The following is a 17,397-nucleotide window of genomic DNA, read 5'->3' on the forward strand; positions in this document are numbered from 1 at the left end:
CTCCGGTTGGAAGCCTGAAAATGGGCGGTGTAAGGATCTGAGGGACTCTGACACATGACTGGGTCAGATCCTCCTGTTGGTTCTCGGTCTGCAGGCGTTAGTACCGACCAAATATGGTCAAAGGAAGGACAACTGCAGCTCTGCCCATCTGAGCGTCGGTGGGAACATGAACATTATGACCTCCTGCCTAATAATGTGGAGGTCCCTATTTGCCCCCGAATATAGCTCTGACCACAGGCCTGTGGGTCTGCTGGTATGGTGCTCTAATCCACTTGTCCAATCATCATAATCTGACCCTGGGAAGGAAATATTCCACATTTTTACCACGTCACCTGCCAAGGGTCAGAATTCTGCTGATTGACTTCCTTCCCCTGTGAGTTACAGCCGACTGTTCCACCACCAGGCCACACTTCTGTTATCTTTACCTGTTTTCATTGTACGTTTTGAGCAGAAAAGCTAAACACATGTTCCAAACTGATGTCACATCTCATGCCAGTATTTCCTGTTATAAAAACAACTCTGCAGGTGCTTTCTTTACATTCCCTCATTTATAAAAGTGCTGTTTGTGGTAAAGCTGAGGTTTGACTTTTACACGTAACTTAAAAGATCAGATGGAGGCAGCTGTAGACGAACAAGTCCAAAGAAATTAAATGACTGTTTTTGTGTTTTTGTGTCTGCTTCAGGTCTGATCAGAAACAACAGGTAAAGCACATAACACACACGGATACTGAAAAACACTCGACATTTTGGTAGTTGGATAGCAGACACCAGCTTTCAGGACTTTGTTTTGGAGTCTTGATTTGACATATTAAACCTTTAAAGGCTCTAGTAGGAACCAATAAGGCCTGAGACACAGGCAGGTCAAAGGTGAACTGACAGAGCACTGGTGTGGTCTGAACATGGGGTCGGATGACAAATTTAGAAGCTCCTGCACTAATTTATTCTCAGATTATCTTCTGAGGCAGTAACATGAAGGTAAATATTCGTTCTTTTACACTGTGTGACGTTAACCACTTTCTTGCATCATTTACAGAATATGTTCATGTAACTGAAAACCCCGTGTAAGTGCATAGGGTGTATTCACTTTTCTAACTTAATGCTGGTTGGGTTAAACAACATCTTTTCCAGGGTTTGGATGTTTCTAATTAGCCCGTACATTTTGGTCATGTTTGATTGGTCTCCTACTACTTTTCTGGGATGGCTTTGTTTCTGCCTCAGTTGAACACGTTTTCTAAACTTCTGATTGGAAGTGAGCCAGTCAAGTAGCTGGAAGGGCGGAGCTCTACCCAGACCCCGCCCCTGCACTGCTGCTGCTGCTGGTGGTGGTGGTGGTGGTCGTCTTGGGGCGGGTGTTCCGTGAGCTGTTTCGTCCAATGGGGAGGAAGGGGCTGGACTCTGATGTGATGACGATGCTTGGGATGCGACCGACCGTGCCTCTGGTCAAATGTCCATCAGTATAATCTGCACTCTGTCAGACAGAAAAAACACTCACCATCATTTTATTCGATTAGATTTAAGGTTTATATTTTGTCAGAACCCCTTAGTACCAAGGTTATTATCACTAACGAAAACTAAGGAAATGACGAAAACTAGAATTGTAAAAACATTTTCGTTAACTGAAATAAATAAAAACTAGAATTAAAAGAAAGAAACCATAACTAACTGAAACTGTATTGTGTGTTTATAAAACTAACTAAAACGGATACAAATTATGGATAAAATTCCCTTTATTTTCGTCTTTGTCAATGTCGGATTGATATGAAATCGATTTAGTTCCCTCAAGCAATTTTAGCTGCTGTCACCAAATGATATTTAACGGCCCGTCACATGTGTTCACTTGTGGTTTAGAGTCAGCTTTTCATCCCCACTCTACCTGGAAACATGGAGACTAGAGCTGGGAGAAAGCAGCAGAGTCCTGTCTGGGATTTATTTGAATTCGATGGTGAAGAAGCAGATAGAGCAGGGCTCTCAGATGCATTTTCTGGTCAGGTTCCACATTCAGCCCAATTTAATCTGCAGTGGGCTGGACCAGTAAAATAATAGCATTATAACCTAGAAAAAATGACAACTGCAAATTTTTACCTCCGCCAAGGAGGTTCTGTTTTTGCCAGGGTTTGTTTGTTTGTTTGTCTGTCCGTTAGTGTGCAACATAACTCAAAAAGTTATGGACAGATTTGGATGAAATTTTCAGGGTTTGTTGGAAATGGGATAAGGAAGAAATGATTAAATTTTGGTGATGATCGGGGGTGGGGGGGCCCACGGGGGGGGCCACTGATCAGCCTTGGCGGAGGTCTGCGCTCTCTGAGTGCTTCTAGTTGTCTTTGTTTTAGTGCAAAAAAACTTTAAATTATGAAAATACTTACTTTTATAAACTATCCAAACAAAAAAGATGTAAATAACCTGAAAAAACTGAAATTTCTCAAGAAAAAAAAAGGGTAATTTTAACAATATTATGCGTCATCTTAATCATTTCTACATGTGCAGCCAGAAAATTGTTAAAATTGTGCTTAATTTTCTTTAGACATTTCAGATTGTTCATATTTGATCAGGTTATTCACATTTTATTGTTACAGGATTAGGGCTGTGTATCGGCAAGAATCTGGCAATACGATACAAATCACAATACTAGGATCACAATACGATATATCACGATATATCATGATACTGGTAAAAACGCAATTTTTTTGTTTGTTTCCTTTTTTTTTAATGTTTATTTCCTTGAAGAATTGAATTCCAGCAGAAATCTGCACAAATCCTAAACACATTTGTATTTGATCAGAACAGGATCTAATGTTATATCAGCAAATGTTCAAACTGTGTTCAAACTGAAATTCTGTTTTACAGACATTCCAGTTTCAGATCCTGTTCAAATGTTCAGATTCTATTAGTTCACAGCTGACATCAGAACAGGATTTGAGTTCAATCCCAACAAAGGAACAAACATTATTTAATAAAAGAGTGTTAAATAATAATAAATAAAATATAAACAAAAAACGAAAACAAAAAAAAATGAACCTCCACAATATCTGCATTTGAATAAATACCTAAAAATATCAATACAGTACTTTTTAATATCGATACACTATTGTGAAAGGAAATATTGCGATATATTGCAAAACCGATATTTTCTAACAGCCCTATACAGGATAGTTTGTAAATGTAAATATTTTCATAATTTAATGTTATTTTTTTGCATTTTGAAGTTGTTATTTTTTATCAGCATAATGTAATATTATTTTTTTCACATCAAACTGAGACGAAAATCTGCAGTCATTCTTTTGTGTGGGTTCTTCTGCTGTTATTATTTGACTGTAGATCAGATTGGTCTGGATGTGGAACCGCAACTAAAATGAGTTCCACAGCCTGGACTGGAATTTTTAAACTTTGCAAATTCATCCCAGGGGTCGGACAGAAACCTTTGGCGGGACGCATTTGGGCCCTGAGCCGCATGTTTGAGACCCCTCAGTTAAATGGTTAAAGAATTGAAACATAATCACTGCAGTAATTATCCAATGGAAGGATCAGAACTATTAGCTTAATCCATGTATGGGATGTTTTTGGTCAGCCACTGTATATTAGTGCATAACTGGATGGATCTTCTGTAACTGTGACATTTTGCCTTCACTTTCCACAGCATGTATGGATCCACGGGGTGGGGAAGCAAAATGTACAATATTTTGAGGCAGGGATTGAAAGACAGTGTATGACCAATTAGTTTATTGAAAGTCATGAGAATTTATTTGCCACAAGAAAATGTCCATAATAGAAAATGTTTTTATTCTATGTGTCCTCCTTCTTTCTCAATAACTGCCTTCACACGCTTCCTGAAACTTGCGCAAGTGTTCCTCAAATATTGGGGTGACAACTTCTCCCATTCTTCTTTAATAGTATCTTCCAGACTTTCTGGTAATAGTTTTGCTCATAGTCATTCTCTTCTTTCCATTATAAACAGTCTTTATGGACACTCCAACTATTTTTGAACTCTCCTTTGGTGTGACGAGTGCATTCAGCAAATCACACACTCTTTGACGTTTGCTTTCCTGATTACTCATATGGGCAAAAGTTTGTGAAAAGGTATGGATAATAGTGTTAGGTATGATTATGACATCAGTATATGTTTGGGTTCAAAACAACTGACGTAGTGTCTGCTGAGAAAAAACAACTAAATGTTCATTGTAAATTTTGCTTCCCCACCCTGTATACATTCATAGTCTCCCTTGCTGTGCTGTGTCTTTAAAATATTAAAATATGACCAAACTTTGAAGTGTTTTCTCCTCTGAAGTGTTACTTGAAATTCCATCAGACAGTACTAACGTTGGAGATGCTGCCCCGTTCACCGACTCCTGCCATGGATATATCCGTGTCAAAGGACGTCTGGAAGAAAAACAGACAATTACACTGATGAGGCTGCAGTGACAGCCATGATGGACAGCCTCATCCATGTTCATCTTCACATCATCTGTCATGTGAAAAGCCACCGCACAGATTAAACTACAAACAACCATTTTAATATATGTGAATAGAAAGGTGACAGTTGATGAAAGTGACAGATTTAAATGATTACAATTATTACAAGAGAAGAGGATTTCTGGTTTGAGCAAATTAAAAAGCCATGATCTTCTGATTAGTTATGCAGAAAAAAACATTTCAAATCAAATATATGAGAATATATAATATGGAAAAACTAACTTTCCCCTTGAACCATAATTTGGACAAATTTACTAATTATTGGCTCAAATGGACATCTGTCCCAGAAGATGTGACGCTCCAGTAGGACAACAGCTTGTTTTTCTCATGAGAAATACACATATATGTCAACATGTGTGTGTTTTACTATCAACATGCATTCCAGAAAATGTGCACAAATGTTTATGAAAATGATGGATGTAATTGTGTCAGCAGGTGTACAGGACAGGATCTGATGCAACATGAGAACATATGTGACTGATCTGACATGGACTGAAACAGGACAAAACCCAAACGAACTCAACCCTGTGATCAGGATGGGAGAACACTGGGACTCACTGACCCACGTCTTTATCGTTGTATTTTAGGTTTTGATCCTGCCCTGTCTGTGCTTGTTGACGTCTCTTGTTTCGTATACGTCTTTACTATTTTGTTTTACTGTCTGTTAAAAAAAGTAAAATCTGTTAAAAATAAAGTATAAAAAATTAAATATAAGAGGTGTGAATCCTGGTGGGTTTTAACTTCTGAGCTCACATGAAAGGGAACATGTCCTATGACGAGTCCTTTGGAGGTAACCTGCTGTTTAATCTGCCTCCTGCTGTTTGAAGGTCGGCCAGCAGTGCATTTAACATTTTAAAACACAATAACAGACCTGATGATGCATATTTTAGGGCGAAAGCGTCAACATTTCCCAAAACTCAGTCACCTGAAGGAAACTGTGGCCTTTCAATCCACTCTGAGTGACAGTCCACAATGAAAATAATGTACTACTTTGATATTAAGTTGAATGTAAAGCCTGTTGACATAAACACTGAAGGAGACCAGTCTATTAGGACTCCCAAGATGCACTCCTCCAGGACACATCCAACTACGGAGCTTCAGAATATGAGGTGCTAGCAGTTTGGCTAACAGTGTTTGAGACAACTCTGCAGTTTAAATCAGTCCACTCAGAATTTATTAAGTTAGTTCGACAAGGATTTTCAACTTAGTACTTTTAACTTGTATTTTTGTGTCATCTCAAGAAGTCAAGTACTCAGTTGTCGTTCTAACACAGAATAATATGTTAGCACAACAATTCTGTTCTACAGTGCAGGAACTTTTATTATTTTTGAAAAACCCTGGCACATTTTCACCGACATTACCCAAGGAAAAAACTTTCCTTCAACCACAAACTTTCCCTGAAAAAAGTTCCTCATTGGGGGCGGGACTTGAGGGGTGTGGCTGTATGGTGAAGAACGCTGATTGGCAGAACACACTTGCTTAGACTTACGCCCACCCACAATGGGTGTGGCTAAGTGATGGGAAACTCAGGTTTCCCATTTCCACTACATGGTACCGTCCCAACTCGACTGGACTGGACTCAACTCGGCCTTTTTGTGTTACCATTATGAAAAAGGTACTAGTTTTTTGGTATCACCTCTGCTGAGGTTCCAAGACTGTGGAACAGACACTAAAACGTGACATGTAAACACTGCAGAGCACTGATTGGTCAGAGTCGTCTCTGTGACCCGCTGTTTTACAAAAAACAGATGCAGAAACTTACCGTAAATATAGCAGTAGATGAATTCACACGATGACAGCCTGTAAAATTACACCACTGGTGGTTGAGATTCAGTTTTTGGTGGCCGACGTAAAAATTCCACATGAGCTCGATGAGACAACAGCGAGTTTATCAGCAACTCTGAGCAGATGACACAGAAATAACGCACCTCATCGCTATGACGTCCAGGTACTGTGAAGTCGGTAGTATCCTGGAATGGAAACGGTCTGGAATAGGACCTGGTACCTGAGCTGAGTCGAGCCGGTTCCGGTTCCACATAGTGGAAACGTGGCATTACAGATCTGGCTCATTCTGAATCACTCACTGATAGGATTCGGATTGTAAGAGTCACTTGAGTCATTTGAAGCAGAACTGCCAAATCACACCCAAAATGATGAATCTGAATCAGATGAGTCACATTGCACCAGATTCTGTGACCGAATCTCTGTGTGCGAGTGCATCTCAGATCATCTGATCTGGAAGAAGAGAAGCTACGAGAACTGGCTAGATGAAGAGGTCCAGGATCCAGGAGGAGGAAATTCAGCAGGACTTGAAACAACCGAGCCTGATCTGAGTAAAGTTCCTGGATCTTTGAGGTGCGGTGGAAACGCAAACCACACAGATTACCAGGAATTCTTTTATCCAGGTAAATAAATTCCTGGAAATAAATGTTGAAATGTTGGTGGAAAAGGGGCTAAATGCCAAATGCCAAGTAACTTCAGATACTGACTAAAGTTTTACACACATTTTTACACTTTATTTTATATTGAAAATGCCAGTTTTGTGTAACATATTAACACACTAATGTCGCATTTCCACTACGTGGAACTGGCTCAACTCGGCTCTGCTTGACTCAACTCTGGTACCAGGTCCTGTTCCTGGAGACCGTTTCCATTCCAGGATACTACCCACTTTGCAGTACCTGGTCGTCATAGTGATGCGGTGCGTTACGTCCACGTCGTCTGCTCAGAGTTGCTGATAAACTCGCTCGTTGCGTGTTCTCTTGTCAAACTCCTGCTGAATTTTTGCGTCTGAACCTCCTGGACAAACCATGGTGTAGTTTTACAGACTGTCATCATGTGGTTTAATCTACTGACAGATTTAATGGAAACTTCTGCATCTGTTTTTGTAAAAGGGCGGGGCACAGAGACGACTCTGACCAATCAGTGGTCTGCAGTGTTTACACAGTGTCACCTTTTAGTATCTGGTCCCCAGTCCTGGAACCTTGGCGGAGGTGAGACCAAAAAACTAGTACCGGTACCAGATCCCAGGTCCTTTTTGTAACAGAAACGTACAAAGGCCGAGTCAGTGGAGTCGAGTCGATACCACGCAGTGGAAACGCAGCATTAGTAGTGCTAGTTGGGCTGTCATAACACAGTACTACATAAATCCTAAAAATTGCTAATGCAGCTGTTGTAAAAGGCCGGACGTTGTACTGTTAAACGTCTTGAAACTTCTGCAAAATTATATATTTAAAAAAAATAGATTTTACTAAAAGCATTGCTCTTAAAGTCCAATTCAACAGCTGAACTAGCATTCAATATACTACTAGAGGGTCTAAATAAAGTGAATGAGACCAGAATGATTCCAGGAAAATCTATTGACCTGGTAATTCTACACGGGAAACTATGTGAGAATCAATTAAAGCCTGCTTTTTCAGCATCAATATGTAGTATAGGATAATTCCAGCTTCAATTTCAAGCCACTGTTGTCACTTCACAGCTCCATCAGGGCAGATCTGATTCTTTTGTTCTGCATGGTAGCAGTGGATGAAAAAATTCAACGCCATGTGTCAGATGAGACCCAAGCAGAAGATACTGTTAAATGTCTTCTGTCTTATGTTCTACAGCCATGCAGCAGAAGAAAGCCTGTTACAGGATCAGTTATTCCATACAGACCCAGTACTGCTTTTATGGCAGGTCCTGAATGAATGGTTGTCTCTATGTAACCTTTCTTATGTGATTTATCATCATTTATTATATTATTATCCTTTGTATTTTTCTTCTTTCAGCAAAAATCTGATATTTTTGTATATTTAATTCTCTGATCATGTAGATGTTCATTAAAGTTCAGGGTTATTATATCAGAAACAGAGAAAACAAAGAAAAACTGACTTTCAGTCCAATCTGTCATTAACTGAACATAACCCCAGTGTGTCCATCCACTGTCATTGATCCAACTCATGGTTTTACTGGTGAATCAATGCTGTAGAAGATGACGGTGTTTCCACGGTAACTATGGAGCCTCTGAACATCCAAATGGGTCATATCTGATGACCATGAGAAGATGAAGAACTGTATTTGACACCATTACTGACATGTATAGGATTAGTGGATGAGCAGGTATTCAACAGTTCAGATCAGTGGATGGTTCTGGTCACCAGTGGACGTCTGGGTCTTTATGGGTTAACCTGGACATAACTGCTGGCTGATATAACCACAGGAAGGCCGTTTACCTTTTCGAAGATGCCTGAGTCATGGCTCTTCATCTTGGACTTGAAGCTGGACGTTGATTTGAAGTCGGGCAGCTCCGCCGTGTCTCTGCTGATGTCACATGACACCTGGCGGCTGGCGGGTTTGGAGCTCATGCTGGACAGATCGGCCTCGGTGTCCGTCAGACCCTGCCCAGGACAACACATACCTCAGCATCTGTTTCCTGTTTGTTTGCCCTTTGGCCTCAGACTGCTGTCTAAGCTTACTGATTCGCTGTCGGAGGCGGAGGAGAGGCGGGACTTGGCGGTGCTCTGTCTTCTGAACTGGCCGCTGATGTCGGAGGTCTGGCTGGTTACGGTGGAACGGCGAGTTGACATGAAGCTGCTGCTGGTTGAGCGAAGGTCACGAGGATGAACACACAGCAGGACGCCGAGAAAGGGGATGTACTTGGCCAACGCTATCCTGCACACACACAACCCACAGTTTGATGAAATCCTGGTAGAACAGGCGGTCAAACTCCTGTTAGTTCAGTTCCACATTCAGCCCAGTTTGATCTGCAGTGGGCCCAACCAGGAAAATGATAACAGTGAAAAAAGGAACATTCTATTGTGATCAGGTTTACATCTACAAAGTTCCTTTAAAAATCTGAATAACATGAACAACTGGAATTGTCTTAAGAAAAACAAATGCAATTTTACCAATATTCTGCCTCAGTTTATCAGTTTATCATTTACACATGTGCGTTACAATCCCACAAAACATTTAGTAACAGGCAGAATATTGGTAAAACTGCATTCACTTTCCTTAAGACATTTCCATTTGTTCATATTTGTTCAGGTTATTCACATTTTTTCTAAAAGTCTAGTTTGGTAATGGAAACATTTTCATGTAATTTTACTTTTCCTGCACCAAAAAAAACAAAGACAAAATTTGGGGTCGTCTTTATTTATAGGTTATTATGACAATATTTTATTTGGTTCCTACCCACTTGAAATCTAACTGTAACTGTAATCAGACTGTATGTGTCTGTATGTGGAACCTGAATTAAAATGATTTTGACACCATTGATTGTTAATATCTTCAGTGTAATTTTTGCATTTCACAAATTCTTCCCACAGGCCGGACTGGACCCTTTGGTGGGCCAGATTTGGCCCCCGGGCCACATGTTAGACACCTGTGGGACAGAGGGAGACTAAAGGTTTTGTCATTAGTCCGGCCAGGGGAGATTTAGGAATCAATCAAGAATCTTTATTTTTCAGTATATAGTAGAGCTGCAACTGTCAATTATTTTTTGTAAAAGATGAATCTATTGATTATTTTCTTTGATTTAATTTGATTACACAATTATTTGCATAGGTGAATAAAAACCTGTTAAAATATGAAACAGACATGTCTGAAAATGACAAAGAACTCGTCCTTTATTCCAGAACCAGCTGAACCGACAACCACAAAAAGTATAAAAGTAAAAACATACATATATATAAAATATCTATATAGAAATAACAACATGAACAACAACAGTATTAAAGTATATATAAAAATATCCAGGTTATAGATATAAACAACAACAAACCAGTCCAGTGACATCTATAAACAATCTGTGCTCTGCAGTCTTCAACACATTTGGATCCAACTAACACCTGAACATGGAACTAACACACAACTGAAAGAATAAAGACTGATATTTTTTATTGTTTGGGAGAAAGCTGCAAAGTTTAAAGGAGTAAGTGATGCTTCCAATGTAGAAAAGTGAACATACACACATTTTCTGCCTTTTTTGTCCTCGTCTCTTCTGAGCTGCGCTCCATGTTGTTTGTGTTGATCCTGGCATCATGTGTTTGACATGGACACTGAAGGTCACACTCACCATCAGCGTCCATGTCAAACACAACAGTGGAACCAGTGTTTAAGGCTCCACAGAGGCGGGCGTACTGCGCTCATACTGTGAGCGGCACAGACTCCACACACTGTCTGCGGACGTTTGAGGTTTCATGGTCGACCGATTTCCTACATTTCTTGTGACAGTTTCCTACATTTACATCATCCTACAGTGTGTGACAGATAGTCAGTTGGTCCAGTTGCCTGATTGGTCAGTCCCACTCTAGTCCCACCTCCCTGTCCACTAAACAGGTCCAGAGGATGGTTTCATCAGTTCTGAATAATGACTCCCATCCTTTAGGGGGTGAAGTTCAGCTCCTTTCCTCTGGACGGAGGTTTTTAGTCCCAGGTGCAGGACACAGTGTTAGAAAAACAGCTGTGTTCCTGATGCCGTCACTGAGCTCAAGAAGAAACAGTGACATTGCACTGTATTTACTTATTTTAGTTATTTATTCAATTTCTTTGTTCTATTTATTATTATTGTGACTTCTAATTTTTTAATTTTTTGTTCTTATCCTGTTTTTTATCCCAGAGACTGTTTTCATCTTCTTGGAGTTTTTACTGAGTTTTATTGCATTTTGTTTTTATTTATTTGATCTTATTTATTTATTTTATTCTTGTACTTATCCATGCTGCTGTACTGATGAACACTGAGCACTTTTTATCCTGTCTGGACGCTCAATCAAGTACCTGCCGAACAGGTTCAATGTGTGTGTAGATCGATAGATAGATAGATAGATAGATAGATAGACAGACAGACAGACAGACAGACAGACAGACAGACAGACAGACAGACAGACAGATAGATAGATAGATAGATAGATAGATAGATAGATAGATAGATAGATAGATAGATAGATAGATAGACAGACAGACAGACAGACAGACAGACAGACAGACAGACAGACAGACAGATAGATAGATAGATAGATAGATAGATAGATAGATAGATAGATAGATAGATAGATAGATAGATAGATAGATAGATATTTTATTGATCCCGGGGGGAAATTCAAGTGTATTTTGTAATTCAAGAGTCTTTTGTAATGCCAAAAGCAATCACTATGTCTGCAAAACAAATCTACCCACAGGTAGAAATAAAGTAACCTAGAACCTTCAACCTTTAACCTTGACACTGAGTATGCGTACACAGAGTCTGCATGGTTGTAAAATTGAGCTTTGCGCTGACGTGTCCAGTGGACGTCTGCTTTGGGTCTACACTGAGTCCACCTCGAGTCACACGGATGTCCATGGAGTCAAGTTCGAGCGACTGTGGGGGTCTTTAGCTGCAGTAAAATGATGGAAACAAAGCTGGAATTATTTTTTTTATCAATTCCAGTCGATAAATCCTTTCAGCTCTCGTATATAGTTTACATATGAACATACAACATACACTAAAATTGACCCTCTACATTCAGCCCATCACTAGAACATGTGGGAACACACCACACACTGTGGATGTGCATGTTCTCCTCATGCACCTCTTTAGAGTCAGTGCTCACAGGTCATAAAAATAAAAAAAAATCAGCATTTCAAAATAATATTCCTAAGATCAATCAAAAAAGCTTGTTACACTGTCCTTGTAGAGGGTGTTAATAAGTCAGCAGTTGCTATGGTGATGGAAGTGGACCGGACTAAGACTTCATGGTATTTATGCAATTTATATATTTATTCTGCTTGAGATAGAACAATATGGCAAAAGCAGCAATTATCAAAATTAAAATGATGTAACTTAAAATATTGAACTTTTTTACAATATTCAGATTGTTTGAGATGCACCTGTACATTCATCCTTTTTTACTCAAACACTGTAATTCACACAGATAATGAGAGAAATGGATGATGAATTGTATTGAAAAAAGGACGGCACTTTGTAAGCCAGTGTGGCTTTATGCTGGTGCAGATGACTTATATACTGTATATTCATGTTCAGGACCCTGGTCTCACTACACATTAACACAAAACCTTACAGTGACGCACTTCTACAGATTCCAGTCATAAGCCCATTTCCATCCCTACTTTCATAACGATGTCATACTTCTGTTTTATAAAAGCTTCCTTTAATTCCAGGCCATTTTCTTTCGATGCAGCGGTTTTTAAATCTCTGCTTAATCGGGCTCAGGTGTCCTGCATTAAACCTCAGCATGGGCTTAATTAATTCTGTCCAGCCCAGTTAACATTCAGGTTAAGTGAGTGCTGGGTTAGTTCAGTGAAGGCGTTAATGTGCTTATGTCAGTGGAGCTGAACACTGATTGGATCGATTGTTGGACTGAGTGCCGGACAAAATGAAGGTTCACTTCGCAGCAGTATCCAAGGCTAGATGTGTCAACAAATCTGAAAGGAGCAGATCCTTAAAGGAGCTATGTGTAATACTACTAGTTTTAATAATGTAAAAATGACCTAAAATGATCATTCAAGTCCAGAGTATGTCAAAGAGAAGTCAGTAGTTCCCGTTGGCCACCAGAGTGAGTCACTGCCAATCATCAAGTGTGCAGCATGTTGAAAAAGGATGGTTAAAAGCATCAGAAAGGAAGCCTGACCCAGTCTACCCCTGTTCACTTAGGGTCCACTTAGCTCAGCCGCTGGGTCAGCTGGAACCTCATTTCATTCATGTGCATGGTAGTGGGCTGTGAACAACAGTTAACAGCAAATGCAAACAGGCCTAAGGTCTCCATTCAGAGAACTATATGCCTCGTTTCCACTGCGTGGTATCGACCCAACTCGACTCGGTCTTTTTGCGTTTCCATTTCAAAAAAGGACCTGGAATCTGGTACCTGGTACTAGTTTTTTGGTCTCACCTCCGCCGAGGTTCCAGGACTGGGGACCAGATACTAAAAGGTGACACTGTGTAAACACTGCAGACCTCTGATTGGTCAGAGTCGACTCTGTGCCCCGCCTTTTACAAAAACAGACGTGGACGTTTCCAGTAAATCTGTCAGTAGGTGAATCCACATGATGACAGTCTGTGAAACCACACCATGGTTTGTCCAGGAGGTTCAGACGCAAACATTCAGCATGAGTTTGACCAGAGAACACGCAACGAGCGAGTTTATCAACAACTCTGAGCAGACGACACAGAGGTAACGTGTCGCATCGCTATGACGACCAGGTACTGTAAAGTCAGTAGTATCCTGTAATGGAAACGGTCTCCAGGAACAGGACCTGTACCAGAGTTGAGCCAAGTCGAGTCGAGCCGGTCCCACGTAGTGGAAACATGACATTACTGAACTAGAGTTAGAAAAAACAGGTCATGAGTGATACCCTTTAGGCCAGATCTGCTAAGATCCCAATTTGCATGTACTAATTTACGTGTGCAATCTAGAATTTTACGTGTGGGGTTGACTCCAAAAATGTTCACACAAGGGTTTTATCATTTCTTTGTGTGCAAGTCCACGTCCAAACCATTTGCTCCTCCTTTTCAGACGTGGTAAATATAGACACAGTTTCTATCACCAAAATTGCTTTCAGGTTAGATAAACCACTTTGCGTGTGTTAAATTAATATACCGTACTTTCCACACTATAAGCTGCACCGGACTATAAGCCCCACCCACCCCATCTCCAACGTCGCACCATCGCTTCATTGATGCCGAGCTTACGTGCAGCTGCTCTATTTCCTTCTTCGTCAGCCGGATCGATTGTTAGACAAGAAAACATAACTTAGCTGCATCATTTCAGAGCCGTGGGTTCACAGTGTGTGGAAAAAAGTAGCAGCTTATAGAGCGGAAATTATGGTATTCACATTTTCTCCTCGCAGCACACGCACAACTGTGTGTAAACGCCCCATATTACATATTCATTGTGGTAAATGTACTAACTGGATGCAGACGCACTATTTTGTACCTTTGACAGACACAACCCTTAGTGTCACTGTTAGTAAATCAGTTTGTACATTTTTTTGCGTGTGCAGTGAGTTTGCACATGTTTTAATACACTCAAACCTTTAGTAGGTCCGGCCCTATATGCGTGTGTTTTCTGTACTGTTTGCTTACCCACTGTTCACACTGATCTGTGACAGTTGTGTGTGTATTCAGTGTAGCTACTGACAACACAAACTGTACAGAAACATGGACCTGATCTGTGGTTTTACTGAGGCCTTTTTCTTTTTTTTTGCTAACAGAGCTCCAGTGTCTGCGGAGACTTAATTCACTGGATAAATACATGGATAAATGACAATGTTAGGTTTTCAGAGCGTTTAGACATTTAAGTAACAGCAGAAAAGTGCATTTGGTAAGCTGTCAGTCATCATTTGTCGGTGGAGTTACCTGTACTTGGGGTGTGTGATGGCGTAGATGATGGGGTTGTGGATGGCTGAAGCCTTTGCGATGATGGCGGGCACAGAGTTCATGTAGGGAGTTAACATGTCGGCGTATCTGCAGCAGGACAAGTAGTTGGATTAGTGACTTTAAACCAAGAAAAATGAAAGAATGAGACAGGAGAAGCTTTTGCCACCGATAACTATATGTACAAAACATGATTTAACACATGAATGACCGAATAAAGTCAACGGGAAAAAGTTCCATTCAGCTGAAATAGTCCTCATAAATACCTGAAAGCTCATCTGTGACGCTTGAAACCTTCTCAAGTATCCCTAGACTGACTGACTTCCAGGGCTCTAAACTGTCTGAAATTATTTTTTGAACTGTTCAATATGCACTTAACCTCTTAACGCCAGCTGTTGCAGATTTGCATCAAACCGTTTCCACTACAGAGTCAGCTGATAGTGCATGTATTCACCCAGCACTGGTTCAGGCATGTTGGATACATGCCTAGTCAGGACACTGAAAAGAATTTTGTGGCATCAATAAAACCATCTCCATCTCCTGGGAGGGAAAAAAATCTGTTGTATTACTTTTTCATTATTATTGATCAGTATTGGCTGTTGTGGTAAATGTGCGTCATACTCAGATTTCTGTTGGTTTCATGCGCTCTAATCAAATAAATGATCTCCACTTAATTTAGCATTTGTTTGAAAGCAAAAACACAAATCAGTTATTTTCTAATACACTTGTATATAAATTCAGCCTGTAAGGGGTCAACACGCTTCCTAGAATTTCCACGAGTTGAAGTTAGGACTTGTTAAGAACTAACTTTCTACAGGAACCTAGTGATGATTTGGGGAAAACTACTTGATAATTCCTGAGCCCTGTTTCCTTGACCTACTGGAACTTCTTTAAACCCTCACAGCAGCACCAGCAGAAGTCCCAAAACTGCCTGGAATCTTGGTGAAATTTTCCACATTACTATATGTTTGTGTGTGTCTTTCAGGGTTTTAGATGCAGATTTCATTTTTGTCATTTATTTCACTCCAGAACGAAATTACGTTGTATTGGGGACCCGATACAAACAGGTAGATAAAACACTGTAAAGACAGTAAACGGGTTAAAAATAATCAGTAGACTCCTCCATTTGTTCACGACATTCCTTAATTCAATTCAAGATTTTACATAGATTGCACTTCTCTAAAATTAAACTTGCACAAATATTCCCTGACATAAATCCTATCTGCGACAGATTCAAGCAGGCCCCAGCAACAATAGACCACATGCTATGGTCCTGCTCCAAACTGACCCCCTTCTGGAACTCTGTTTTTGATTCCATTTCCAAGGCTTATGGGTGCCATATTCAGCCATCTCCCCTTACTGCTGTTTTTGGTCTTATTTCATGCACAGATGACTCAGTTCCTTCAGCTAACTGACAAAAAGTTGTGGCCTTTGCATCTTTACTAGCTAGGCGTACCATTCTCTTCAAATGGAAGGACTCATCACCTCCAACACACCATCAATGGATTAGAGACATCATGCTTAATATAAAGTTAGAAAAAATTAGGTGCACCCGAAATAACTATCAATAAATTTTTACAAAATATGGGAGCCTCTTTTACACTGCATGAACATGTTGCCTGGCCTGGAACTTTAAAAACATTTTAGGTGTTTATATTGTTATTGACCTGTTTTTTGTTTGATTATTTATTTATTTATTCATTTATTTACTTTCCTCCTTTAACGGTACCAGAATGCACTGTCTTGACTTTCTTTATACGTGTCTTGTTTGTATTGCTTTTTTTTTTTTTTCCCTTGGGTTCTGTTTGTTTATCATGTCCAGTGTCAGTCTTTGTATTATGAATACATTGCCTGAAATTATAAATGTTATACATGTGAAATGAAAAGTTCTATAAACATTGAAAAGTTCTATAAATAAAGTTTAAAAATTAATAAATAATCAGTTGAAAAAATATATAAATATACATAAATCAAGTAACAAACAAAACAAAAATCTGTAAGAAAAAACTGTCCCTTGTTCAATAGTGCATTTTATGTTGCTGTGTATTGCGCTCGGTGTGGTACAAATATGGCCCAGTCCGGCTGAGAGTCAAAGTTGTGCAGTTTTACCCGGCGAAAGCGGTGAGGGCGACGGCGGAATACGGTGACCAGGAGATGACGTAGAGCAGGATGACAATCAGAGCGATCTTGGCCATCTTCCACTCATTCTGGAGCCGGTGGAAGCTTTTCACCGAGTCCCGGCTGGTGCCATATCCATGAGCGCTGCCGTTGATCTTCCCCACGGCCCTGACACAAACACAAAACCTGAACGACTGCACATCACCTGTTCCATGGGTTTGCAGGGTGCTCGCTCTTTAGCCAAATAAAAATTCCAGACTTTTTCAAAACTGCTACTTTTTCCCCAAGACCTTGACTTTGTGTACTTTTATACCTGCGTGCCAACTTTTTTGGTTGAGGTTGTACCTGTCGTGTGTAGTAGAAAAGTTCATTTTAATAAATGCACAAATAAATAAATGCATAATTCACAGTATGTTATGTTTTACTGACAGAAACGTCTTCAAAACATATGAAAATCACCA

The 17,397-nt window shown here is 40.0% G+C and overlaps 1 protein-coding gene across 1 annotated transcript in view; it reads right to left on the bottom strand.

The window, feature by feature from the left end:
- Window positions 1-415: 415 nt before the first annotated feature.
- LOC115434489 (melanopsin-A) overlaps window positions 416-17,397 on the bottom strand; it is a 104,851-nt gene continuing 87,869 nt past the window's right edge. The window contains 6 exon segments of the mRNA XM_075353512.1: window positions 416-1,468; window positions 4,315-4,374; window positions 8,682-8,846; window positions 8,925-9,120; window positions 14,801-14,908; window positions 16,928-17,104. Coding sequence (XP_075209627.1) covers window positions 1,283-1,468; window positions 4,315-4,374; window positions 8,682-8,846; window positions 8,925-9,120; window positions 14,801-14,908; window positions 16,928-17,104 — 892 coding nt within the window. The 3' untranslated portion in view covers window positions 416-1,282.

Source organism: Sphaeramia orbicularis, chromosome 15 (genome assembly GCF_902148855.1).
Source record: "Sphaeramia orbicularis chromosome 15, fSphaOr1.1, whole genome shotgun sequence".
NCBI lineage: Eukaryota > Metazoa > Chordata > Actinopteri > Kurtiformes > Apogonidae > Sphaeramia > Sphaeramia orbicularis.